This window comes from Aspergillus bombycis, assembly GCF_001792695.1.
Source record: "Aspergillus bombycis strain NRRL26010 chromosome Unknown contig00003, whole genome shotgun sequence".
In the NCBI taxonomy this organism is placed as follows: domain Eukaryota; kingdom Fungi; phylum Ascomycota; class Eurotiomycetes; order Eurotiales; family Aspergillaceae; genus Aspergillus; species Aspergillus bombycis.
The window spans coordinates 135209-162495 of record NW_019170005.1 but is presented as its reverse complement, the minus strand read 5'-3'; the positions used below and the strand labels follow the sequence as shown (position 1 = coordinate 162495).

The window sequence follows — 27287 nt, the reverse complement described above, 5'->3', positions numbered from 1 at the left end:
GAAATGTCTACTGATAGACTTGTCCATTGTCTATAGTCCATTTACAAGCTTAACATGGGGATATGGTACTAAGCAAGCAAGGATGATATTGTTACGATCCATAGTATGGATGGGTATCATACTCCATGTCCGACAAACAAATAGTAGCAAGATGTGGCCACGTGTAGGGATGTTGTGCGAGTCATTAAACTGCAGAGGCCATGAATTCACGATGATTATGGTTGAGTAACTTGAAATATGGAAAGTACACGGTGTACTCAAGCTACTGTATAATTGGAGGTCGACGAGATCCTTTGTCCACGTATCCTGAATGAGCCCTGAGCAGATGGCCGGAGGACTAGGGCAAGGCAAAAAGGATTACCTAATAGGGGCTTCTGGCCAATGAAACGCGGTTCTAGTATGTTCGGTGGACCGCCTGCAGAACATCCATGAACACTTTGGGGCGATTTCGCCGGCAGAATGGAGGGCGGTGGCTACGGCGGATGAGTCATCCTGGTCCCTGAAAGCCAACGCACCAATCACACTGCGAGGAGTAACCTGCAGGGCGATGGCCGTACCAGCCATGCTGTCCTTTTCTCTGGCCTCAAGCATTTTAAAAAAGCTGATCTCTTCCTCTCACGTCCTTCGTTCAGCAACTTCTCTCTTTTGCCTCAACTTTCCCTTCCCCCCCTTCCATTCTGTCGCCTGTGGTTGGGTTCTCTTTTCTCCTTTTTGTTCCTCTTGAATACAGGACACTGTATTGAAGCACAAGGGATTCACCAAGCACACTACGAGCACGTCTCCCGAATATCACACGCGTGCCCCTTGGCAAAGACCACCGCTCGATATACACATAGGCACAATGGCGCGACTTTCGAGTCGCAACGGTGCGGCCAAGCCGTTTACTGCTTGGACCACCATCTTCTACCTTCTCCTTGTTTTCATCGCACCCCTGGCATTCTTCGGTACCGCACACGCTGAGGAGGACTCTGTACAAGACAACTATGGAACTGTAATTGGTATTGATTTGGGTACCACCTACTCGTACGTTCTGCAACAGCAAAACAAGGTCGGGCGTTACAATGACTAACCTTTTCAACAGTTGTGTTGGTGTGATGCAAAACGGAAAGGTCGAGATTCTCGTTAACGACCAAGGAAACCGTATCACTCCTTCCTACGTCGCTTTCACCGATGAGGAACGTCTGGTCGGTGACGCCGCGAAGAACCAATACGCTGCCAACCCTGTCAGGACCATCTTTGATATCAAGTGAGTTTCTACGGTTAATTCGTACACATAAATCGGTGTGCTAATGTCTCCCAGGCGTATGATCGGTCGCAAGTTTGATGACAAGGACGTCACCAAGGACACCAAGAACTTCCCCTTCAAGGTTGTCAACAAGGATGGCAAGCCTGTTGTGAAGGTCGACGTGAACAAGAGCCCCAAGACCTTCACCCCTGAGGAGGTTTCCGCTATGGTCCTTGGAAAGATGAAGGAGATCGCCGAGGGCTACCTCGGAAAGTCTGTCACTCACGCTGTCGTCACCGTCCCCGCCTACTTCAACGACGCCCAGAGACAGGCTACCAAGGACGCTGGTACCATCGCTGGCCTCAACGTTCTTCGTGTCGTCAACGAACCTACCGCCGCCGCTATCGCCTACGGATTAGACAAGACTGGTGATGAGCGCCAGGTCATCGTCTATGATCTTGGTGGTGGTACCTTCGATGTTTCCCTCCTCTCCATTGACAACGGTGTCTTCGAGGTTTTGGCTACTGCTGGTGACACTCACCTTGGTGGTGAGGACTTTGACCACCGTGTCATGGACTACTTCGTCAAGCAGTACAACAAGAAGAACAACGTTGACATTACCAAGGATCTCAAGTCCATGGGTAAGCTCAAGCGCGAAGTCGAGAAGGCCAAGCGCACTCTGTCGTCCCAGATGTCTACCCGCATTGAAATTGAGTCTTTCCACAACGGCGAGGACTTCTCTGAGACCCTCACCCGTGCTAAGTTCGAAGAGCTGAACATGGATCTGTTCAAGAAGACCCTCAAGCCCGTTGAGCAGGTGCTCAAGGACGCCAAGGTCAAGAAGTCCGAGGTTGACGACATTGTCCTTGTTGGTGGCTCTACTCGTATTCCTAAGGTCCAGGCTCTCCTCGAGGAGTTCTTTGGTGGCAAGAAGGCCAGCAAGGGTATCAACCCTGATGAGGCTGTTGCTTTCGGTGCTGCCGTCCAGGGTGGTGTCCTTTCTGGCGAGGCTGGTACCGAAGATGTCGTTCTGATGGACGTCAACCCCCTTACCCTCGGTATCGAGACCACCGGCGGTGTTATGACCAAGCTCATCCCCCGTAACACCGTTATCCCTACCCGCAAGTCCCAGATCTTCTCCACCGCCGCTGATAACCAGCCTACCGTTCTTATCCAAGTTTGTAAGTTTCCCTTCTACACAGAAATATTATAGCAACCCGCACTAACTGATCATAGATGAGGGAGAGCGTTCTTTGACCAAGGACAACAACCTCCTCGGCAAGTTCGAGCTTACCAGCATTCCCCCTGCCCCCCGTGGTGTGCCCCAGATTGAGGTCTCCTTCGATTTGGACGCCAACGGTATCCTCAAGGTCAGCGCCAGCGACAAGGGCACTGGCAAGGCTGAGTCCATCACCATCACTAACGACAAGGGTCGTCTCTCCCAGGAGGAGATCGACCGCATGGTCGCTGAGGCTGAGGAGTTCGCCGAGGAGGACAAGGCCATCAAGGGCAAGATCGAGGCCCGCAACTCACTGGAGAACTATGCCTTCAGCTTGAAGAACCAGGTTAACGATGAGAACGGCTTGGGTGGCCAGATCGATGAGGACGACAAGCAGACCATCCTCGACGCCGTCAAGGAGGTCACTGACTGGCTCGAGGACAACGCTGCCGAAGCTACTACCGAGGACTTCGAGGAGCAGAAGGAGCAGCTGTCCAACGTGGCCTACCCCATCACCAGCAAGCTCTATGGCTCTGCTCCGGCTGATGAGGACGACGAGCCCTCTGGGCATGACGAACTGTAAAATTATTTAGAGGGATGTATGGAGTTTCACTTTGCTTTATTGGCTGGTTTGAATCATTTTTTTATTAGACCTCGATACATGAGGTGACGGGAATAGCATGATACCTTGAATATTATCTGACTAGCTTCAATCACAACATTCTCCATCCCAAGACGTAAATGTGTCAATCTGTAGTAACTAGAATAGATCTCTCGAATGGCATAATTTCTTGAATTGTTGATGCTTCCCTCAAAGCAGTCCCGATAGCAGCTATGAATGGGGAATTAAACACTGTCCAGCAGAAGGGTTCTTAGTTAAGTGGAGCAAAAACAACTGGAGGCCTCCTGCATAACGTGGTCAAACTCATATTTCTTATTTATTCGATGTATATGGTCTTTAATACTGTTGCGTGACAGCTCTCGTTCCCCGACTATAGCTAATACTTGTTTCAACCGTCATATCATATGTATCTCACTAGTAATTCTGGATTGATAATATGGCATGCAATTCAATACTACAGATATTAAGCTAAGACTTCGTAAATTCCGACTTCCCTAGTACAGACACTATATATACACGGAGTGGCTCGTGAATCAGCTACACAACTAAGCCATCACTGTCCGTCCTGCTGGATAAACTCCCGAATTGTCTCCAAAACAACCTGGTGGTCATCCTCCTGCTTCAATCCACTAACAACCACCACGCCAATAACACCATCAACCCCCTTCACCCGCACAGGGAACGCCCCACCATGGATCGCGAAGTCATCTGCCGCCCCTCCACCACCGGTACTCGTCAAGGCATGCTTCCTCACAAATGCCGCCTCCACCTGATCCGCCTCCAAGCCAGTGCTCGTCAGCATCTTATTCCGCATCAGCCAGCTTGACACCCCCCACCGCAGCACGGTGTTGCGCTTCCGTCGCACCCACACCTCGTTATCGGCGAAGGTCCCCGGTTCCGTCGCGGCTTGGAATACAACATGTGGCTCGGACCCGCCGGTTAGCGCGATAGAGATGAGAGCCGGCTTTCGTTGATCCGCCGGGAGGGAGAGAATCCGGGATCGGAGCGCGAGACCGAGAGACCAGGCTGTTGTGGAGGTGAAGGAGGGGAAGATTACTGCGGCGGAAGATTCTTGGGCAGTGAGTTCGCGGAGCTGCGATTTTTGTGTAAGTATGTGCCCGTAGTAAACTTTGTATAGAGGGAAGCGTAGTGGGGAATTGAAGTTACATCTTTGCTCGCGGGGGCGAGGGGCTTGTCTTCCATTTTGGTGGTGTAGTTTGTTCAATTGCAAATCTGGTAGTGTATACTTGGGGTTTGAACTTCAATGATTGAGAATATTTGCAGGACTGTCCTATTTTATATAGTTATTCTGGGTGGGGATGTCATCATAATCGATTTAGATCTCATGACGTCGGTTCCGCAGGAGATATAGACGTCGTGCTGGATGGACCTTCCCAATGGCTGGGTGGATTCGGTACTAGACTGCTTCTGGCTAGCGACCAGGCTATGTCTGTTTTTGGATTGGGCTGGCTAGGAGGAAATAGTCTTGAGATTTAGATACTGTACTTATAATTGACTTGCAGAAGGCTTGCGATACTTCGGGATATGCGACATACGTTACAGCAACGTGTGTGAGCAGAGAACTGCAGTGACGGCCTCTACACATTCGACAGTCCTTACCCATTCTAGCCGGCAAGTCTTCACGAGGCGATGTGCCCACTCTTGTCTCTGGGTCCGACATCACTTGGCTCGGCCAGATGAGGAATAGTCTACCGAAAAGCCCAGTCTTCCGATGAAGGGTCCACGGACAACCCGTGTCGACTCTTATGCCGGGTTGGTCGGTATCAATGGACAGAGACGTCGCAATCCGAAATTAAGAACCAAGACATCGGTATGAGGCCTAACTGATCAAGGCGAGCCGAAAACTCTGCTGTGGATCCGTCTCTTCCGGCGGAAGGGGGGACGACAATCACTCCGCCGGTACTATACGCAGCGTATTTCGACCGCTTCTTCGTCCGGTATATGTGTCCCCGGTCCCGCGACGCCCGAATAGGGCGCCCGCGGAAGGCTTGCAATTCATGTCATTCACGTAAGGTGAGCAAGTGCCATCGGCGCCCGCAACAGTTCACTTAAAGGTAGCGTGGAGGTGCTGATTTAACCGTAGATTAAATGCGTTGAAAAGAGCAACGCCACCAAATGCGAGTGGTGTCTACATCAAGGGCTAGGATGTACGTATACAGGCATAAGTAGTCGACGAAAACGAAGGGCAGATAATTTATCTGAGTAGAGCAATCCATTATACTATCCTGCAATATTGCTGCCTCCAACACGACTAATATCACGCTGGTAGCTCTGAATATGCACATAAACACGCGCGTGCCGGGATTCCCGGCGACTATATCTCGGTATCCGATAGAAATCGTCGATCAGAGATGAGTGAGTAGAGGTTGTTTCTAGGTGTCGTCTGTAACAATGGCTAATGCTATGAGCAGAAAAAAGCACCTCTTGTGATGGTCATGGGAGCCATCGCCTGTCTCAGAATCAAGTTGTTGAAGGTCATGAGGTTGGTCCTTATGCCGGGAACCTAAACACTCAGGTCAATAATAGCGCATTCTTTCGATATTATGGGATCCCAGTTTTCTCCTCAATTGGACAAAAGTGGGTTCAGTCTCTCCGTGGGACCTCTGACATTCTTCAGACGCTTCTTTCATTCGGCCTCCCCTGGGCGAGTTGTCCTAATCACTCAACCTCAGAGGGAGCAGGCCTCAAGTCAGACGGAACCTCCATATGAGCTACCCAATAGGTTCGTCACTGAAGCATGCATTGCATTCTGCAAGTGTGGTAAAATCGGCCTGATCTGTCCTATTGCCGATATGCCCCTCTTGGAAGATTCAGTGAAGACCGCCTATTCCCCTCCACATGAAGAATCTCCCCAGGCTCTCTCCATTGTTAAAGCTCTTGTGCTTTCCTTCGTTGCCTTTTGCTCCGCTGCAGATCGCAGGGAACATATATTATATCCAATCGATGGCGAATGATGTGCCTTTGACGCTGAAAGTCTGCTCCTCACAGTCCATGATCAAGGACATAGTATCGGTAAGCTACAAGCTCTTTTGCTACTTGTAAGTGTGACCCGTCCAGTGTGCACCCCTTTAGCATCCTCTTCGAATGCCATTAGCAATGAATGATAGTCTCGCTACACGAGCTAATTATAGAGAAGGTTCTATTTCACTTATCGCAGGGAAGATTAGAGCTCGCAAGAGAGTTAATGAGCTCTATCGCTCGCATAGCGAACAATTTGTCTTCAGCCATGAAGCTTTCTGAGCCCTCTTCGCCTCCAGAAGGAGAGGTGGCACCATTGTGTGCTGATTATGAAGAATCTACTTTTCGAACACTCTATTGGAACAGCTTCATGCTAGATAAGGAATTGTCCTTTCGAACGGGTACGCCGGTTCTTATGCTTGCCGAGTCTCTAATACCCGCTTCATTAGACGCAGCGGAATCTCCAATTGAGCATCTTTCAAAGCTATTGCCCACAAACTACCCTCAGAACCATCGAACAGAGTCTTCCACGTTCCATTTAAAGCTAAGTTTAGTCATGTCAGGGGTATACTCAGAGCTCTATGCACCACATTCTCTCAAGAAATCCGACACTGAAACACTGAGAGCCATTCGTGCTCTCGACGATAAGTTGGAAGAATGGCGACTCTCAATACCTAGGGCCCGTCGGCCCACCCTCCACATTTCCGACCTTCCCACAATCAACTACAGATGTTGAACTCCTCTTTATCAATGTTAGATGTCACCACAGCCTCGGATGCATCCACCAAGCTGTAAGTCGATGCCGACCATGCAATCCCATGACCGAGGCTCTTCGGTCAAGCCTCAGTCTATCAGTCCGAGCAAGTGTTTCGTCTCTGGAAATCCTGCGTGCCACGCGCTTTACACTAAATCGAGAAATTTTCTGGCATGTAGCCCCAAAGTCTTGATCTTTGCTAGAATGCAAATCTGACTTACCATCAGGTTCATCTGCTTCTACCTGCTTTCGGCGATCATGAATCTGTTATGCAAGATCATCACCGAACCTTTCGATTTCGACAATCCAGAATATATGGGGACTCTGAAAGATACCCCCGTGATCCTCCGAGAAATGGATACTTGTCAATTGACCTCCACCGAGAGACGGCACTTGGACCTCATGATCCTTCTTAGTTCGGAGCTTAGTGCTTTGGTAGAGGGAAGCAGTGCTCGAAATGGTGCATAGTATAGTATCGTTTCCCCTTCAATGTATCTGTGATCTTTTATGCAGGGATATCGATATGCTCGAATTTGATTTAGGTCTGCCAAATGGCAGTTTTTGTTGATATAGAACTTTACTATGTCATTCTAGCCCTCGATGGACTATAACGATGACTTAACGGTACATCTCTTCGCAAAAGACTTAGGTGGGGATATGTGTACACTAAGAGATTGCAGTTTTTGATTTATACTATACGATGCCAATAGATAGACATAGTGTAGCTAAGACTGAATGAACAAGGATATATTTGTATTGTGTGTGAGTGTCCCGTGTTATCCTTTAAGAGACTCGGACTGTTTAGGATTGGCATCTATAAATGCCACGACTTATTGGATTACACGATCAATTTCATAGTATACCTTTTCGGTTATAGTTATAGTTATGCAAAAACATTAAGAATCAATTCTCACAGCGATCGGCATTCAATATAGCTTCAACGACGAGTATTCTCATAAGCACTAAATCCTATGGTCGACGGTCTAGATGCATGCACAGGTCCAGTGACCGGCAATCAATTCCCCCCTCACTCCCAACACTATCTCCGCATACATTTGCCATACATCATCCCTCCCGTTCTCCACTACAGCCATACCGAGCCTCTTACTATCACATACTCCGCACTCCATGCGCCCAAAACTCACCAAGCGAGCCTGCGACGAATGTATTACCCGCAAAGTTAAATGCAGCGGCGCCTGGCCCTGCGACACATGCCGCAGTGCCCTAAAACAGGTGAAATGCACATATCTGAAACCAGCGCGTAGAAGAGGTCCCAAAGTCAGACGTCATACTGGCAAAATTGATTCTGAGAGTTCCGTTTCGGAGGCGGATGCTTCTACATCGTTGGATGTCGGTGCTTCGAACGAAAGTCATGATGGACACAGGACGATCTCTCGGCCAGTTCTCGAAACGGTGGTGCATTGGTACCAGCATTCATCGTACAGTGTTTGGCCAGTAATTGATGCAGAGGTGCTTTTGCGGCGACTCGCGGGCGACAGCGGCCATGACCCTAATATTTATTGTCTCGCCACGGGTCTTTGCGCGGCGACGATGGCGCAGCTGCAGCTCCCACCATTGACAGATGACGTACAAATTGTTGATTGTGCAGCGATGGCGAGTGAGTGCATGAGGTTGCGTGAGGCGAGCAATTATAGAGAAAATCTCGATATGAAGAGTATCCTTGTTTCGTTTTTCTTGCATGTGTATCATGCGAAGATCAATAAGCGGAATTCGGCGATGATGTTCATACAGGAGGCTATTTCTGGAGCGAGGCTTTTGAAGTTGGATGAGTGGGACTGTGAGACGAGGGCCGGTGGTGATGAAGTCATTGCGAATGAGGATATTTTGTTCACTCTTCTCTGGATTTCGGAGAGGTAAAGTCACCCTTGCGTTTGCGTATGTGGGTAACACTGGATGTTGATCTTCTCAGGGGCTATGCAATGCATCTTGGACTCTTACCATCTTATACGAGCCCGATTCGCTTACCGGGAATATATTCAGCAGGCAATGAGCATGCCCAAGGCTTACTGGAGCTAGCTAGGCTATTCGCAGCTTTTGATAGCGTCTCTCTCAAGCGGGGTACCGGTGCTTTGAACCCTGGTGTAATCTCGACCGATTGCCTTACGGAGACGGAAGCGGCGTTGTCCATGCTTTCGCTAGGAGAGGGTGGCAGGGCGTCTGTCCGGATGGCGGACTATTGCATTACTAAGGAATGGATGAGGACTATCATCTGGCAGGAAGCATTGTCTCGACAGATGTTATCCTCCAAAGCGTACGCTGAGCTTCTTACATTCAAGTTCCCAGCCCGTGTCAGTCGGGATCTCTTGTATTCATTACAAGGTTTCTCCGAGTTTGATTTGTTGCCTCTGGGTCGTGATCAGGTATGGTAGCCTCTTTCTATTGCGACGGTGGTGGTAACATGAATGCAGTTATTGAAGTGTTTTGAGGTAACAAACTCACTTGCCGATGTCGTATTGTATACGCCCTCAGCTCCATCATATGACCTTCGATTAGGGCCTCAGGACTTTTTGCATGCTCTGTACCAAAAGCTTCTTCCATTTTTAGAGCAAGATACTATGCTTAAGTCTATCTTGCATGCTAAGACGGCCGAAGCTTTGGTAACAGCACCTGCTCGGTTGTTAAGATTCTATGATGGAGAAATAGCGGATGATGAAAGAACTATGAATGAGTATCTGGACCACTCCGTATATGATACGGCTGAATTCAATTCACAAGGTCTCAACGAGAGTTCATGACTAGTCGGACACACAGACTGTTCTCTGTGGGAAAGATGACGGTGGCTACTCCGACATTTGTAGCACGATTCTTCCTGCAATATCACCCTTTTCCATCTCCTCATATACCTGAGGCAACTCTTTAAATTTGCGGACTTTGATCTCTGGTTTCACCACACCACGGCGAACGAGATCGACAGCCTCCATACATTCCTTCAGTGACCCTACAAGATTTCCGGTAATCTTAAGTCCCTTGATCACGATAGTGCAGATCGGTGTCTCCAGCACCGGTCGGCCTGGAGGAATGCCAACACAGCTCAGCGTTCCACCGACACGTAGCATATCGCAGGCGTGAGCAAAAGCCTTTGCGCTTCCAGCTGTAACTACGACTGCGTGCGCCCCAAGCCCGGTGGCTTCATGAACGCGCTGGACGGGGTCGGTCGAGGTAAAGTCAATAAAGTCAGTAACCCCGAGGCGAAGGACAAAGTCGCGTTTGTCCGCGGAATCAACACCAATGACCAATGCTCCTTGAGCTTTTGCGTATTGAACTGTTCAATTTAGTATTGTATCCATGCATACAGCTCCAACTGTGACGACTCACCAGCCAAATGCCCAAGGCCACCTCCAGCACCAACAACGACCAGCCATTGTCCCGCCCTGATATTAGCATTTAGTACCGCCTACGTGGGGTTTCAGCATCTTCAGCAGTAACAACAGGAGCATAGCAGAACCACCAACCTTATAGGCAGTGACACCGGCACACAAAACAGGCCCAATGACCACCGGATCAATATCATCCGGTAAGATCGTCAAATAATCCGCGTCAAGTGCAATGAACTCCTGGAAGCTACCATCCTCGTGGTGCAAATGATTTGTACTCTTGACACAATACTGTTCCGTCCCGGCGAGGCAGAACTCACAGCGTCGACAGATCCGGCTCGAGAACCGGATTCCCACAAGACCTCCTACCTTTAAATCAGAACCACATCCGGGCCCGAGTGCCACAATACGGCCAACCCCTTCGTGGCCGCCGACATGGGGAAGTTTAATCTGGGTTATAGGGTCACCAGATGGACCAGCTGCAGTACCGTTCTTTGTATGGAGGTCTAATATCAGCAGATTAGCAGATTAGCAGATGTGCATAAAAGCCATGTCATGTGTGTCAGTCTTTCTATGATAGCCAAGGAATATATAAGAACGCACCACTTTGGCAAACGCCAGTATACAAAACCTTCGCCAGAACTTCATTCTCCCCAGGAGTAGGAACAGGATATCCCTCACGAAACTCGACATCACCACCCAGCTCGGATACCAGAGCTACAGTCTGAGTGGAGGGTATAGGATCAGAAGTTGGCTGAAGGGCACCCATGATGAATATAGATATTGTTTTCTCGGTTGTTTCTCCAACCATTCAGTAGACAACGAGAGCGGGCATCCGATGGTATAAATAGGCTGCTGGGTTCCAAACATGAACCATGTTCATTTTCGCACCCGAAAACTGGATTGATCATACGTATATCATACATATCGCTCCCTTACTATTACGGGATTGAGCTTGCGGGATGGCAATTCTCCAATTGGTTGTTTTTGCCATAGGCCCTGGTAAAGCTGTCCGGAGAATTGCGTGGGAGGTTAACTCCTTGTAATGGTCAATACTGTCTGGAGTATATTTGAAAATTACTCGTAGGGCTCTGTTGTATACCACGTACCAGAGTAGAGTTATATTTACAACCGCGTATTTCTCCGAATGCAACACCAGCCAGAAAGTGCCAGACGAAATGGAAACAGGAGTAGTAAACACGGGCCGAAAAGTAGTTCTAACGCTGTCCTGTCTTGTCGTTTCCCCTCATTTTAACACATCTACTCCACCTTTTGTCCGGGGTTTGTGGTACCCTATTTCTCCGAGGTATTTCTCCGTGCAGAGTCTTCTAGACTTCGTGACAAATAAGGATAGAAGCTGGTCTGGGGGTTGGTATTGGCTATTTTGCGTGATGGGTGATTCGTCTGGGGCATGTAAGGGTGCAAAGATATAGATATATCAGAGGTTATTGAAGTTTTGTTGTCATGTAGCCCCAAGATCCCGTAGGCTCGGTATTATCCGACTTCGATTTCCAATTGGAGTTCTTACTTTTGTTCTTCCTCTTTGAATGGTTTCTAGGTCCCTAAAGCACGTAGGAAGACACAAGTCCCTCGCGGTCTCCATTTTCTATGTATATATAGACCTTTGACTAGATATATACATTCCTCCCTGAAAGCAGAACAAAAGCCGCTCAAAGATTACTCATTCCAACAACCCAGCTGCAACGGTCTCGCCTCCAGCCCGAAGAACAATTCTCGTAGGCGCCTCTAAAGGCACTGCATGATCCAGTTCAACGACGATTCGTGCCACCGAGCCTGGTCCAACGATCTTTGGCTTTTTCTTGATGGAGGCGCCAGAGCCCTTATCCAACGTTGCGACAAGTCGACTAATCCGTCCAGGCACATGAAGGCGTCCCCGATGAACATCAACCATGCTGGGCATCAGATGATCAAATGCCAACACCTTGGCTGTGAATGATGTGATATTGGCGATAGGTTCAGAGGCACGACAGATCACATCACCGGAACGCAGGTGGATGGGGTCAATGTTTGCAAGGTTGAGGACCACGTTCTGACCCGCTACAGCCCAGTCGCTCGGTTCACCGTCCACTTCCAAGCTTCGAACCAATGCCGTTTCGCTGCTAGGCATCGTGAGAATTTGATCACCCACTTGCAAGTTGCCTGCATCGATCCGACCGGAAATCGAAAGGGGATTTTGCACACTTCCACGGAAGACATCGCCAATGGTCATTCGCAATGGCTTGTCAAGGGCATGAGAGTAAGGCTCGGTAGCTTCAAGCTCCTCAATTAGGGTGCGACCTGTATACCATGACACATTTGGATCCTCGCTTCGCTTTGTGACATTGTCACCACTGATACCTGAGCATGGCACAAATGCAATGTTTTTGGCCTGGAATCCTGCAGTGGTCAAGAAGGCTGAAACCTGCTGCTCAATCTCGTCATAGCGATCCTTGTTCCACTGAACTGAGTCCATCTTATTCACAGCAACAATAATCCGTTGAACACCCATACTCCGCACTAGAAGAGCGTGCTCCTTAGTCTGACCCTTTAAGCCAGACTCAAAGTTTCCCGTGCCTGAGTCAATAACAAGAACAGCAAAATCGGCCTGGCTAGCACCAGCTATCATGTTTGGCACAAAATCTCTATGACCGGGAGCATCTACAATTGTGAAGACGGTCTTCTCTGTCTCAAACTTGTTAGTCGCGATATCGATAGTGACACCGCGTGCTCTCTCCTCGGAACCTTGATCCAGCACCCAGGCAAGAGCAAAAGAGCCTTTGCCTATCTTCTCAGCTTCTCGCCGATACTTGTCAAGGGTACGTTGGTCTATTGCCTTCAGATCAGCAAGCAAGCGGCCCATGAGCGTACTTTTTCCCGCATCGACATGGCCTGAGTCACCGTTAGCAACACAATCCTGTGAAAATAGATGTTGGTGAAAACAAACCGATGACTGCAAAATTCATGGCATTTTTCCGCTTCGACTTTTGGTATTCAGATACAACGTCCAGATTCTTGCTCTTAACGGTCACCTTCTCTGCGACGCTTAGGTTGTTCATGCCACCCGCTAGGTCCTTTTGGTTTTTCTTATCGCCAGCCGGCTTAGAAGCAGGCTGTTTCGACTTGAAGCCTGCACGTCTATTAGGGAGAGAAGTCCTAGATCTTGCGCCGAATAGCCAAACCTTTTGCAGAGCTTTGTGCGTTCAAGACGACATCATCTGGGCTTGGGCCTGTGAAATCAAAGGGTTCAGTAAGATCTTGTCCGTATATCTCCATCAGATCCAAAGAAGTTGAGAACAAGGGACTGGGCTCGGTCATCTTTGGTCGCGTAACATCCCCAACGATAGTGCTAGCGAAAGTAGAAGGCGAGGCGCGAATATTGACAGTAGGCTGTTCGTTTTCTTCCTCTTTGGCCAAAGGCTCTACAGTAACCTCTTGTTGTACATTTGCTAAGGTATTCTGCGACGCTCCATTCTGCTTGACTGGCTCAGGAGATGGCTTCTTCTGGGGTGAATGGCTCCCGAGACGGGACAATTTCCCCAAAGGACGCGGCGACTGGGCGCCCTCAGGCTTTTGTGTTTTCCCATTGCCAGCGAGCCTCTCACGGAGAGATAAAGAAGCGCCTTTCTGCTCCGTTGAGGGCGCTGGTGTCTTATCCACCTCAGCATTCTGTGGAGGGGCCGCAGTTGAAGCCTTGTCGCCCTCCTTTTTCTTGCGGGCAGCAGCCAAAGCAGCTAGTTTCGAAACCTTTCCACCAGATTCAGGAGCCCCACCAAGCAGTCCAAGCCGAGGATAAAGAGGCTCTATGAGAATATCGGCCTTACGATGCGCCGGGACATTGAGCCAAGGCGAGTCGCGGAAGAAGTCTGCGGCGGAGAAATGTGGGGGTTCTTGCGGAGTCATATCGGGAGGTAAAGGGTATGCAGGCACTGAAAACCTGTTAGAACATTCTCGAGCTTCCATTTGGAGTCAGTTTACCAGCCAAAACCGAGGGACAGGTTACACTCACCACTACCGCAAGGGTGCGACAAAGGGGATTCCGCTGGAGACTCGAGCCCGCCCATGGGGGAATGGGGCAAGCTGTAAAACCAAAAGTGACCACGCTTACCTTTCGCCTTCGCCGCCGGAGCGGACACGCTCTCCTTCTTCTTCACTTCCTTAGCTTTTTTATCTAACCAAGCCACCACAATTAGCGCCCATGCCACCACCTCATCGATTTATCCCGATGAACAGCAACACCCATTCGTCCATCTGCAGAGTTTTCGCCAAACTCACTTCTTAAGTAGTTCACGGACTTTGCCACATCGTTATAGTAATGCCATAGTGCTTCCTGAACTTCGTCCCGCGTGGCCGTCACAGAAGGCGACCCCGCGAGGAGTTGACTCAACACTTCTGCAGTACACTGTTCGAGGAATTCCTGTTCTTCGGGATCTGGGGAGTCATATCCATCATCATCGAAATCGTCCTCATCGTAGGCCACGGCCTTTACGCGATGGCGCGACATGGTGGTTGTTGTGATTGTTGAGGGAGGGGCAGGTGGACTTGGAGGGGTTCAGCCGCACCAGGCTGATGTGTGGAAGGGGAGTAGGATGGTATGAGGGCAAGTATTCCAGTACGTCAAGTCTCTCGGTGGTGTGTTCCAATTACCCCGATGCAGATTACCTGGCGCAGCGGATCAGAGGAATAATGCAGTAGATGCCGAATTGTCAAGGAAGAAGAGACGAACCTCCACACGTCATTCCCTCATTTATTGTCCCCGCTGCACAGACCGCTTTCCACCCTAACACATAACATGAATCCCCTTATTGGCCCAGCGTAGAGCATAGATCCCCCGAAGAAGATCAATAGTAAACAAACCGAAAAACTTCTACAGTATATGTAAATATTGAAGTTGAGTTGTATTGTTTTCTAAGAATGGCTCTAGCAACTAGTGACTAAAAGCAATTGTCGTATCTGTCTGCAGAGCAGCTACTACTTACAGCAACACTAACGTAGCTCTATCCAGTCCTACGACATGTCATACCATCATGAATATTCGTCAGTGCGAAATTCTCTTTAAGGGGGTGGTCATTTCAGTGGGCTCCCCCCAAAAAAGTCTCCTGTTCCTGGGCCAGCAAAGCTGCCATTGCTCGGGGTCAGAGCAACCGAGCGTCGGAATCCCTGTCTGGGAGTGGTGGGCGCACTGGCAGCAGGGGCGGTCACTTCAGGAGTGCTGGGGGTGTTTCTACCGCTATTATTCTGCATCGTCACTGCAGTTCCAGGCCGTGATAAAACTGCTGTAGCGCCGTTTCGAGCTGGTGGTCGGAATCCTAGTTTGGATCCCTCGCGGAAGAGCTCCTCGAGTATTTGTGAAACCACCCCTGCGTCTTCATATTCCTGGAACTTCTTCCAAAGACGGAGGGCCATGCGTGCATCTTCAATAGAGTCATGCCCTTGGTTATTGTCGGTGGGTTCTTCTTGGATATATTCCTTGAACACAGCCCAAGCTAAGTATCGGAGACTGAGACGCCGATTCTTACCGGGGTGGAAGAACAAATACTGTGTATCGACTGTCTGACTTTTGGGGACTTGGATATTGATTTTGCGGAAATCGGAGGCTAATCCGTGCCCGACAAAAACGCATCCCAAATTGAGGAGTAGCCACAACTTCTTATATGCGACTTTAAGTGGGACAAGATTGTGCTGACTAGTCCTCGGGTCTAAGTCACCGGGTTTAATACCAGAGTATTGAGTGACATAGTCAACGATTGTCTCTTTGATGGTGATATAATCATCGATAAAAGGTACGCCTTCTCGAGTCCCGGAGCCTCTAAGAACGGACACTCGAGCAAGGCCACTCTTGCTGGGCCGTACAATTTCTTGAGATCCATCGGCTTTCACGTCGATCTCTGCTTTTTCGAGATCAACAAATTCGGTATCGAGGGCAACAGGAGTACCAGGAGTCGGTTTCTCTTCCTCTGAAAGAGTAGCAAGTGATTCCACGGAGCGACCGCCACTAAAAGGAATGGTCAGCATGGAACTATCTCGGTTTTGTAGCACAGATTCAACGCACTTAAGTGACCAATCGCGGTAAAGAAGAGTCGTGTCAAGGACGTTCTTCCAGTTATCATCCATGGAGTGGCGAGCATCCTTCACCTGGTATGCCAGCACACACGGCACTTTCCACGGTTGATTGAATCGGAGGGCTTCATCCTTGTCTACCTCCGTGACCAGGAAGTCATTGAACAGATGCCATTTATTTGCACTCTCCGGCTCGCGCGAGGAGATGGACACATTAATAAAGGAGACTAGATGAGCTTTCTGATGCTCAGGAATATCGATTTCTGAAACCACGCCTACCAGTTCATACACCACAAGGCCCGGCATGTTGTTCTGCATTCGTATTTGAAGGTCTTCGCCTTCAAAGCACAAAATTTGGCCAGCATCAACCACAAGGCCAACCGCTTCTGGCAACCATCCAGGAATTGCCCAAAGCCGTTTGCAGATAGGATTAGTTAGTGCGGTATTGAGCATCATGACTAGTGGCATGCGATGTACTGTCTTCCGAATAGCCACTTGCTGGTAACGTCGGCAGTAATTGCACCACCCTCTATTTTGAGTCTCGCGCTCAATGCTTGCCCGTAAAATGTTTGAGAAACGGTACGCAGGTTCCTACGGATCTGCTTTATATCAATTGCCGGATAAATTAACTCATTAACCAGCGAGTTTCCTGGTCTGACAATTTCCTTCTGGCAAAACATGCAGCGAATAGACTCGGAAGCAATGGTTGCTAACTTATGGTCGAGATCATCTGAGCTCGGGAGGATCATGCGGAAATCATGAGAAATTTGGCCAAGGAAAAATCTGTTGACAGCCTGGATTGAAGTAGACAACGCCTTATTCGTCAAGTTCTCTTCAAGCAGCCCCAAACTGGAGGCTTCCCGAAAACTGCCGAAAGTTTTCAGAAGATTTGTCGCTTGACAGTTTTGGCCGTCGGCTTTCTCAAGCATATCGAAGAGATAGCCCATCTCACATAGAAGGCAGTTCTCAAATATGCAAGTGCTTGCAGCGTGGTGGAGAGCTACATTTCGTATCAACGGAATGAACTTGAATAGTTGGAGGAGAGCATTTGTAAAGGAGTTTGCAATGTGTGTCTCTAGACCAGAGAATTTGGTCTGGTTATAGAATCTGCATCAAATGTCAACTGATCTGGTTTAATTCGTAGAGCTCAGGGTATGTCTTACCTAAAGTCGAAATCATCGACACCAAATCGGCTGTATTTGATCTCGACATTACTGTACTTAAGAAGAGGGTCGTCCTCTGCTTCGCCGTTAAGCTTCGTGCCCGCAAGTGTCTCCGCCGTATCGGTAACGAGGCCATCCGACTTCGCCTTACTTTGTTCTCTTGCCTTTTCGCTCAGGAACTTCGGCGCCATAAGAGCAGGTTCCGAATTGGCCAGTGCGCGAGTATTCTCTACTTGATTTCGTCGAGTCTTTTTCGGGTTCGGTGCATAGTGCCCAATCTCCGCGGGACGTAGGTAGGGAATTAGTGCTTGGTCAATAGGGGCTGGCGGGTTGCCAATCTCAAAAACAAGGTGGCTTGGCCAAGCAGAAAACAGCCGCTCGTGGTAATATGGCATCCCAATCATACTCAATGGCGTATCAGGTGACCAGTCAAGGGGTGGAGGTCGGGCAGGTACATCCGCAAATTCAACTTCCTTGCTCATCTCGTTGAAGTGCACTTTCGATGGAGAACCCCACAAGTGGATCGCACACTCGGCATCATTTATGGCTAATGCCTCCCCAGAGGGAGACAAATCGATCCCAAGCATGAATGAAACATTGGCCTGGCGGAGGTTGATTGCGTTAGGGTTCATGAGGTCAACCACCTGCAACTGACCAGTCTGCGACGCAACAAAACTAGTGGTATGCAGTTTAGGATGCATGCGTACATACGCAGCTCCAGCATGGAAAGGTATAGGAGGTAATGGCGATAGCGTTTTGAGATCATAAACGTTGGCCAAGGGGTCAACGATCGGTGATCCCAGATGTCTAACCGAAAACCCACAGGTGACCAGAAGGTCATTCCTAGCATCCATATCATTGACAGCTGTTCCATGAGCCTTCCAAGACTTAACGACACGAAAATCAGTGAGACTTAAGGCGTTCACTGATCCGGTGTCTGTCGCAGCACAAAGATATCGACTCTTTTTCATCATAGTGTAATTATATTCGGTCGGCAGCTTGTCGACTATGTGTCCCTTATCGATATCAATCGTAAACATTGCCTTCTGACATCCCGCTACTATAACTTTGTTCAGTTGTGCTGTGAAACTCATGCAACGTAGATCCGTCATGTCCTCATGGGTAATGTGCCATTGCGTAAGGCCACGCCGGGTTATCATATGCACACTCTTCGAGGACAACGATATCACGCCTCTATCATGAAATAATATCTGCCGTACGGGGCCTTCGGAAACTGGGTGTGCTCGGACGGAGGTATACCTCTGTAATTCTGGACCGCAAAAGGAAGTAATTCGGCCCTGCCGACGAAGAAGAGGAAGATCAGCACATGGTCAACCTCTAGAGTCAATGACCTTACATATTCGTTCCCAGCCCACAACAATTCCATCACATCATCAAAGGCTATTGCTGTCGCAATCGTTGGCATACCATGTGGGCTTGGAGGTGGCACCGGAATGCGCGACAGTTCATCCCAATCGGCTTCCATGGTGCTAACATTGCACCCGGGTCTGCACCCGAGCTTCTATCGTCTGTAAATCAGATGCAGGCGACGTGTATAATTCCTAAAGGCTGAAACGGTCCTGTTCATTCGGAAAGAGAGCGAAATCGGGCATTGTTCGGCGTAGACGCGATTGCGGGGGGAGCTAACAAAGGTCGTTTTCGAGAATCACGGCACACGGTCTTGAAGGGGTAGGAACCGAGCTAAAATATCCCATTCACTAACAATCTTACCCTTCTCTGTTCGAAAATATACTTGGAAAGCCCCCCAAGCGTGCTATCTGCAAAGGTGAGGCGGCAATACTACTACTCTGATGAGGTACCGACACGTCATCACGTGAAAGCTAGAGCGGGGGACATGCAGTATCGCCTGAGGCAGTGATCAGGTAACTCAAAAGAGAAAAACGAAAAAGTTATGAAGTATACACACTGCTTGCCCGAATGCCACAAGCCCAGGCGCATACTTATACCACAAGCTATGGTCCTTTGGTCATATGTATTCGTATTAGATATTGATTTTTCCTAGTCTCATAATAATGACCTCTGGACATAGACTCGCATCAAGAAATCAGAATGCACTAGGCAAAACAAACTATAGTACATACAGTAGTACATGGAAATTGTACAGAGTGAACAACAGCACTATTGTCCCAATTCAGCACAGAAACGACGCATATTCATTACACGTGGAGCTTTTGAGACTTCAAGTATATTGCAAGTGCTCATACAGAATAGTAATCAAGCTCATGTCTAGTAATACTTTAAATGCGTCTAATCGCACCATGTATGTCTACACCATATCGGACCGCCAATGACCGCCTTCGTAAGTTAGAATAATTACTAGTATTAGTAGCTCAGGGGAAAAATCCCCGACCGTAACAAAAGTCTTCGTTGTCCGCATACTGCAGTAGTAAAAACTCCACCACAAGGGGTCATACAAATTTGAAAATTTCTCGGATTATGCATTATACAGGTAGGCATTCTAGTTAAAATTTTTATTCGAAAAATTAATCGCTCTTGACGGCGTAATAAGCTTGAGATCTTAACCCTCCAGAAGATACAGGATCCTATTCCTTCCATGACAGACTGCATAAAATCAGGGTTTAGCCCTTTCTATGACCCAATGTAGTATAGTGCGCTTTCATGTAGTGTCCTGTTAGTATCTATTCCGGAGTATGTACCTATCTCTACTGACCATCCGTAGAACTCTTGCCAGGAACTTTAATATGATTATAAGATGTAATCATTATGCATAAGTTTAATGGAGCTTTTTTTATCGGTGCTAAGGGCAAGGGTCCATATGTTGCCATTTCTATCGGCTGCGACTAGTCTAGGGGGGTTCGCCCTGTGTCTATAAGTACTTGGATATGCTTCTATGACGAAGATCAGAGTAGCTATATCGTGATTATTTCTGAGTTGTTGCGACTATGACGATTCCATTTACATATTCAAACGAAGTGCATCTACCACATGACAAAAGTCCATATTCGTCTTGTGATTAGGCACATAACAAGGCGCAAGTGAAAATGAACAAATGGCTGCCAAGATCGACAAAGCAGGCTAATGTAACAGAACAAGCAAAAGCAATCCCCCGGCGTTCGCCTAGACCCGAGACCAAGCATCAAACCGTCATCGCGTTACACAAACCTCAATCGGAAAACGGTGCTAATACGCCGGTTCGTTAAGAGAAATCATGATATTCAGATCTTGTAAGCCGTACCACGAATGGTTAACGATAGAATGAAGCTGGGTTGGAGCTAGGTGCCGTTCCTTGGGATGGATTGTACGCCTGATAGCCTCCTGCTCCGGGCGTTAAAGAAGGGTAAGGTGTCGGTGTTGACGTTGTGCCCGGGACAGGGGGAGGTTGATGCATAGGTGGTTGTTGATTGGAAGCTGGGCCTGTAGGGTACGGGGGTTGTGGCTTAGCTGCATCTTCATGGGCATAAGGTGGGTATTCCTGTTGTTGCTGTTGTTGCTGCTGCTGCTGTTGCTGTTGTTGTTGTTGTTGCTGCTGCTGCTGGAAGGGTGGCTGGACAGCCGGCGGGGCTTGTCCGCTAGCCGGATATGGAAGTCGTTGGCTTGCGGAAGGATGCTCAACAGGGGAATCATAAACAGATGTTCCTAGCTCTTGCGGGTGTTCATATGTTGATTCTGGTCGGTGATGCACGGGCTGATAGGATGCACCCGTTGGGGGTGTGCGGTTGCGTGGATCGGGAGACTGAGACGTTGGAGGGTGCATAGGCGCTTGATCTGCACCGTAGTAAGGGGATGTATTGGGCTGGTGTGATTGGGTTTCTTCTCATAACATTAGAACTATGTTTGCTGATATTATCCCGTGGCGATCACAAACCTTGAGGCCGAGGGCTGAAATATCTTTGGGGATCAGATTGCGGAGGGCCCTGGGGATAGCCCATGGATGCCGCAGGTCCGGGATATCCATACTGAGATGGACCAGGCCTGCCATACGGAGGCTGGGCGGGGTGGGACATGGATGCCTCCAGAAGAGATTCATAGTCCCGTCTCGCTTTAATGAACTTCTCATTGAGTTGGGTGAACTCATCTGGATATGCATCAGTTAAACGAACTGAAGCGGGGTTTCAGGCAAGTATACCTTTTTTCTGAGAATATTTGCCGATGAGCTCAATCAACTTAGGTCGAATTGCCAAAGTGGAGTGATACAGAGCTGTGATTTCCTCATTATCCTGAACGTTTGGTTCGGTACTACGCGTGCTGAGGAGTGTCAACAACTTCTCAACGTTCTTGATCTGGCCGAACACCTCGCCTTCCATATGAGCTTCCCGCTGTAATTCTTCAACTGTAGGGTCTGGAAGCTTTTCAACATAATTGAGGGGGAAAATGCCAGTTTGCCCTCTTAGAGAGCCCTTCCACCAATCCTTATACACTGACTCGAGCACTGCAATGACATCGCCTCTGCGGAATTGTAGTTCGCCGGGTTCTGAAGGCTGGAAGTCATAGAGCGCCCTAACTCGCGAGACAGTGGCAGCGGAAGTACCAGAAGGAACCGCCTGATGTGCTGGGGCTTGTGTCTGGCTGGCAGGGGCAGCATTAGAAGTACTCGATTCCGGCTGCGGTTCAGACGCCACAGGATTCTTTTCTCTGATCGAGAGGGCCAGCGCCATCTGCAACTCCTCCTCTTCTTTCTGACGATCCGCTTCGGTTATCTCTGTCTTCACAGGCTTTGAAGGGGGCTGCAGGTTCGGGTCTGCGCGATTAGGGCGTTAGTAATGAGTCCCATCAATGCGACACCACATCGTGACTTACTTTGTGTCTTTAGCTTCATGTAGGCTTGCTCCATGATGCCGAAGTCTGGGTTACTAGCAAACATCTCTGTCCACTCTTGCATACGCTCTAGAATCTTTGCTTTGACCTGCTGGTGGGTGTTCTGCCGGGGACGCTGTCAGAGCCTATGTCAGATGTAGGGCGGCGATGATACGTACTCGGTCACTAGCAAGGCGGAGCAGGGCATCCGTGAAGCTTCGCGAAGCCAGTTCGCGGTGTATCTTCGGGCCGCAGTTCTGTGCCAAAGCATTGCCCAGCTATGAGAAATGTGAGAATTTGTCCCTGGCATATTCTAAATGTTCTGGACGAGAGTGCGAACCTCCAAAGTATACAGTTGCACATTGGCGTTTCTATGCGCAAGTCTCTTGATCAAGGCGGCAACGGCATCTTTCGCACTATATCATAAACACATATTAACACAGATCCGTATAGATCCAGACCAAAGCCAAAGAGACAAAAAAAGCCAGACTCACCCGGAATCCTCTGCCGCAACTTTGTCGCACACATCCTATTAGACGAAGGCATCAGATAAGTACATCCAAATCCGATTGCGGTATACTGAAGTGGTAAAAAAAGCTCCCATACAAGAATATATTCCCAGTTCTCCGATGTCAGATTCTCGTCAGTCGCCTTGGCTAATTGCGCAAAAGAATTCATGTCAGCAAGCTCTAAAAAGCAACCGAACTTGTATCTCGCCCACAAATTGCATGGCGGGAGAGTAGCTGGGACATCGTACCGACTGCGTCATCGAAGGCGTTCTGCTGTGCGCGGAACATGATTGTTCTTCCTCAAGCTAACCTAACCGGCGGCGTAATGTCTGGATTGACGGTGACAGGTGGTCTAATCTTTCGTTGAAGAGAATACGAGGCTTGTGGTCGGCCTAGTGAATTTGATCGCCTGCAGGTATTGACTCGGCTAGAGATTAGCCACTGAACCCCCTGATGGCTTCCAGGTCCCTGATCAACGCCCAATGCGGGGAACCGGTTGACGGTATCGAGACGTAAGGCTGAGGTCGGCTGGTTGTTGAGCAGTGTCTATTGGCTTCGTGAAGATAACAAGGGGGAACAGACTCCCGCTAAGACTTGGAAGGGATCTCAGGAGAAACGAAGGAACGTGAAGATCTCGGGCATTCGGTGGAAGGCTGCAACTGATACTGCCTTACGGTCCTAGTAGTCGTACTAAACAGGTGATCGCACAGGCGGAGAACTGCGCCTCTGACGCTGACTGGCCGCGCGCGCTACGCCCGAATAAGCGAGTTCGGGCACCTCCCTACTAGTATGACGATATTACCAGCTATGACGGAAACTTATCAGGCAGGTACCAGCCCACACGGCATCCAATCCGTATGGTAGGATACGAAGGTTATCAGGACTCCCTAGGAAGATAACGTACAGAACAATTGCAAATTGTCATCCGTATTCGTTCCTTTCGCCTAGACTGGGATAAGTACGTACCCGAGTTATATACAAATGGCTAGCCAGTACCCAAAATTTGAAGTGGATGAAATTAAATGTTACCATGGCCGTACGGAGTACGTGCCCCGTAGCAGAGCAGAGCAGGCATGGCATTCCTGAGCTATTTAAAGTACGACTACCGTTCGCTGAGCTAGAGAGACCAGAACGCTGCGCAAAGAATAGAATACCTCACGAACCTGTAACATAAATATCGACGATTATTCAAACGGGATATACATACAGGGTCATTAGTTTTTCAGTCGCAGCCAAGTTCGGCTCATCATGAATGAACTGCGTTATAGGGGAGACACCGGGAAAAGATCACCCTCTTCGTATTTTAAATAATATCTAAACAGCCGGGATGTCGCTATTATGATGAGGATAAGTGAAAAAGAAGCCATATATTAAACCGGCAAGAGGCCCAGCCGTGCCTTCGTATGTGACGCTTATGTCTGGGTTATTCTTCCCAGGCATATGCTCATTCATTATGAAGGGTCATATCCCGCGAGCCCTAGCTTTCAATCCCGCCGGCCCAGAAATTAGAATTACCGGCCAATAACAATAAACGAAGGGAACCCCATATAGGATTTACAGTATTTTCCATCATCCCAAACATCGGTGATGATACAAATAAAAAGAGTGAGGTGTGTGAGGTAACATCATCACAGTAAGAGGATATATTCGAACGTGAGGTAAGGTGCGGAATTTTTTTTTCGTAAACCCTGTCACAGCAGGTAAGAAGGAAGCGCAAAGCCATCAATCATCGCCATCTATGAGATTTAGATCCAGAAGAGAAACACGGGCATGGGAGGTCATCATGAGAGATTGTGCCATTATGCAGCAGCATATCATGGCCCAGCAAGATATAAGAAAACATCAGGAGCAATGGGTATCTGGAGAAGACAGAAGACATCGACGTATATAGAGACAATTAAGTGCGAAGAAGCTCAATGACCCCCTTTTTGGGCTTTCTCCTGGGCCCTGCTGAGCCGTGCAGCTTTTACAAGGGGTGCTAAATGGGATAGAGGGGCACAAAAAGACATAAAAGGGTGCTTTGACAAGGAGTTAGCACAGCTTCCGTTAACTAGAGTCAAGAACATACCTTCAGCAAGTCATGGGCCGATGCTCTCTTTTCGGGATCGACCTTCAGTGCAAGGTGCAAGAAGTCTCGGAAAACCGGTGACAAGTTCTGTTCATCCTTGATCGTAGGGGTCCCGTTCGTTGCGATCAAGTATAGTGCCCGAAGAGGTGATTCGGTGAGGTACGGAGGCTCACCCTCGATCATCTCGATAGCCATAATTCCCAAGCTCCAAATATCAACTTTTCGACCATACTCTTTTCTCGTAACGACTTCCGGGGCCATCCAGTACGGGGTGCCGACCATCGTGTTTCGCTTGTTGTGCGAGTCGTTGATTTGGGCGCAGAATCCAAAATCGGCTATATGAGGTTAGAATATATAGAGCGAAAAATGAACCAGGAGTCCTACTCAATTTTATATTGCCATCCAATGCCAGGAGAATGTTGTCTGACTTGATATCACGATGGATTACGCCTTTGGAGTGAAGGTGTTGTAGACCACTCAGAGTCTTCACGGGAAATGGTCAGGATCCGGGTCACATGTAAATAAGTATATTTTGGGAAACTTACTTCTCGGCAGACGGCAGCAATCTGCCCTTCACTCATGATATTGAAAGTGACCACATCGGTAAGGCTGCCACCTTCCATATATTCCATAACCACCCAGAGATCTAGGCCATGAAGATAACTGTCCAAGAAATTGACTATGTTCTTGTGCTTGCTGTCTTTCATGACGATAATCTCATTTATAATAAGATCCTTCTTCGGCTGCAGATCAAGGTTCATTTGCTTGATGGCAACACAACTGCCTGTTCCATTGTGGTACGCGGTGAATACGCCACCAGAAGCACCCTGGCCAATCTTGTTCAGGTTGTGGTACATCTTAGTTGGATCGCCAGGAGTGCAAATGGCGACCAGTCTTGACCGTATATCCATAGCATTGCTCTGGCGAGCTCGTTGCCGTGGGCGAGCAGCGGGAACGGCACGAGCGCTTTGCTGATGCGCAGCAGATGGATCCTCCACAGGCGACACCTGTTGTGGAATTGGTTGCGTTGCTTGTTTTTGTTTTGGCTGCTGTGCCTGCTGCTGGCGGAGGCTTTGACTGCGGTCAAGTTGCTTGCTTGCAATTGCCTGCTGGGCTGTGGCCATTGCCTGCTCCTGTTGTTGTTGGTACTGTGTTGGCGTGGAGGCCACCGCTGGTGATACCCATGGAGTAACTGCGCTGTTAGCCTTAGAGTTTGATCTGCTCAGCTGCGGCCCAGACGGTAAGGGCTCGGATTCCGGTATGGGCGGTGTGCCGAAGGGCTGTGCATTCTCCGGGATCGTTCCAAACTGAGGCCAGGGATCCTGTGCTGGTCTTGTCGTAGCGTATGAGGCAGTAGTTGGAGGCTGAGGAGCAGGGCGGGCGGGCGTCATATTAGTGGCAGCTGGGGGTCTTGGAGGGGCCCGGTTGGGTACAAGGCCACCAGCAGGGGGTGACATAGCCTGGGTTGCTGCTGGAGCAGCCCTGGGGATCGGAGGTGGCGCTCTTGGGTTTTCAAAACTCCCCTCATGATTTTGTGGGAAACGTGGGCTTGTGGGAGATGAGGCTCGCTGGCCCACAGTGCCATAGGGAGTCGAGCCTCCAGAGCTGGGCTGCGACGAGGAAGTGGTAACTGGTTGATGATGGGCATATGCATGGTCAAACTTGTGCCAGACCTCATCGTCTCCTTGCGCATTCTTCTCGTAGAATCTCATAATATCAACCATAGTTTGCGGGTGTTCTTCCTGCTCCTTCTTTGAGATGCCGCTTTCCTGTAACAGCCGTTGCCATTCTTTAGGCAGTCCCGTGAACTGCCCCGTCTGGTTATCGTAGCCAACATGTGTGACATGGACGGGATTCTCCGGTGCAGATATCTTAATACCACGAGGAGAACCTAGCATGCTGTTGACGAAGCTGGAGAAGCTGGCCTTCTTACTTCGCCCAACCGGTTTGGTACCATTTCCCTCATCGGAATATCGCTTAGTATTCGTCGAGCGATCGCTATCCGTTCTATTTACTAGGGCATCCATACGGTTGTGTAGAGCGGTGAAGCTAGCGGATTGTCTAAGTCCTCGAGTGTCGGGGGCTGTCTGAGACCGCAACGTCGGAGGTTTCTGGATTGGTTGTCTGTCGGACTCGGCAGTATTTTCTTGCAAAGCACTTAGCATACCCCGTGAATCAAACGGGGCACCGATCAATTCATCTGAGCTTTGATCGTTGAGTGAAAACCGTCCCGAGTGGGGCGGGCGGGATTTGGTGGTGTTGTGGTTACCAGAAAAATAGCCAGATTCGTTGTTTGCAAGAACTGGAGATGGCCCACCACTGTTCTGATCCAGAGAGGATGTAGAAGAGCCGTATGCGTTGGATCTCGTGCGCGAATGTTCGCGGCTTCTGCTGGCAGAAGAACGCGGATACACGGGCGCTGAGGGGTGTCGTTTAAGTGACGTGTTGCTCTGCTGACTCTTAAGCATGCGGGAACCGATACTAGGAGGGTCCTTGTGAAGCTTGCTTGACGGTCGTCGAAATTTGAGGGAAGAAAAACTATCGTGATTCATGACGTGTGGATTTTAGGGGGGGTGTTCC

The 27287-nt window shown here is 49.1% G+C and overlaps 8 protein-coding genes across 8 annotated transcripts; 2 read left to right on the top strand and 6 right to left on the bottom strand.

The window, feature by feature from the left end:
* Positions 1-841: 841 nt before the first annotated feature.
* bipA (Hsp70 family ATPase KAR2) lies at positions 842-3027 on the top strand (the record flags this gene model as incomplete). Its single annotated transcript, XM_022528000.1, has 4 exons — positions 842-1023; positions 1082-1246; positions 1301-2406; positions 2462-3027. The coding sequence occupies 4 exons, from the start codon at positions 842-844 to the stop codon at positions 3025-3027; spliced, it is 2019 nt and encodes a 672-aa protein (XP_022394098.1).
* A 592-nt stretch (positions 3028-3619) lies between these two features.
* Positions 3620-4269, bottom strand: ABOM_000869 (DUF967 domain protein; the record flags this gene model as incomplete). Its single annotated transcript, XM_022527999.1, has 2 exons — positions 3620-4159; positions 4234-4269. The coding sequence occupies 2 exons, from the start codon at positions 4267-4269 to the stop codon at positions 3620-3622; spliced, it is 576 nt and encodes a 191-aa protein (XP_022394218.1).
* Positions 4270-7927: 3658 nt separating this feature from the next.
* On the top strand, positions 7928-9189 carry ABOM_000868 (putative C6 transcription factor; the record flags this gene model as incomplete). Its single annotated transcript, XM_022527998.1, has 2 exons — positions 7928-8673; positions 8730-9189. 2 exons carry the CDS (start codon positions 7928-7930, stop codon positions 9187-9189), a joined length of 1206 nt encoding a protein of 401 aa, XP_022394219.1.
* Positions 9190-9600: 411 nt separating this feature from the next.
* On the bottom strand, positions 9601-10903 carry ABOM_000867 (zinc-dependent alcohol dehydrogenase; the record flags this gene model as incomplete). Its single annotated transcript, XM_022527997.1, has 4 exons — positions 9601-10082; positions 10136-10214; positions 10273-10640; positions 10738-10903. 4 exons carry the CDS (start codon positions 10901-10903, stop codon positions 9601-9603), a joined length of 1095 nt encoding a protein of 364 aa, XP_022394222.1.
* A 912-nt stretch (positions 10904-11815) lies between these two features.
* ABOM_000866 (putative translation elongation factor EF-1 subunit) lies at positions 11816-14635 on the bottom strand (the record flags this gene model as incomplete). The annotated part of the gene is made up of 5 exons (XM_022527996.1): positions 11816-13023; positions 13079-13261; positions 13314-14060; positions 14240-14302; positions 14407-14635. The coding sequence occupies 5 exons, from the start codon at positions 14633-14635 to the stop codon at positions 11816-11818; spliced, it is 2430 nt and encodes an 809-aa protein (XP_022394223.1).
* A 563-nt stretch (positions 14636-15198) lies between these two features.
* pan2n2 (poly(A)-specific ribonuclease) lies at positions 15199-18840 on the bottom strand (the record flags this gene model as incomplete). Its single annotated transcript, XM_022527995.1, has 5 exons — positions 15199-16126; positions 16184-16782; positions 16851-17298; positions 17355-18652; positions 18712-18840. 5 exons carry the CDS (start codon positions 18838-18840, stop codon positions 15199-15201), a joined length of 3402 nt encoding a protein of 1133 aa, XP_022394220.1.
* A 1740-nt stretch (positions 18841-20580) lies between these two features.
* On the bottom strand, positions 20581-22927 carry ABOM_000864 (ESCRT-0 subunit protein HSE1; the record flags this gene model as incomplete). The annotated part of the gene is made up of 9 exons (XM_022527994.1): positions 20581-21146; positions 21202-21411; positions 21463-22074; positions 22134-22254; positions 22310-22408; positions 22471-22546; positions 22625-22659; positions 22737-22786; positions 22852-22927. The coding sequence occupies 9 exons, from the start codon at positions 22925-22927 to the stop codon at positions 20581-20583; spliced, it is 1845 nt and encodes a 614-aa protein (XP_022394221.1).
* Positions 22928-24552: 1625 nt separating this feature from the next.
* Positions 24553-27259, bottom strand: pakA (mitogen-activated protein kinase kinase kinase kinase STE20; the record flags this gene model as incomplete). Its single annotated transcript, XM_022527993.1, has 4 exons — positions 24553-24657; positions 24708-25042; positions 25092-25191; positions 25253-27259. The coding sequence occupies 4 exons, from the start codon at positions 27257-27259 to the stop codon at positions 24553-24555; spliced, it is 2547 nt and encodes an 848-aa protein (XP_022394226.1).
* Between the last annotated feature and the right edge of the window lie 28 nt (positions 27260-27287).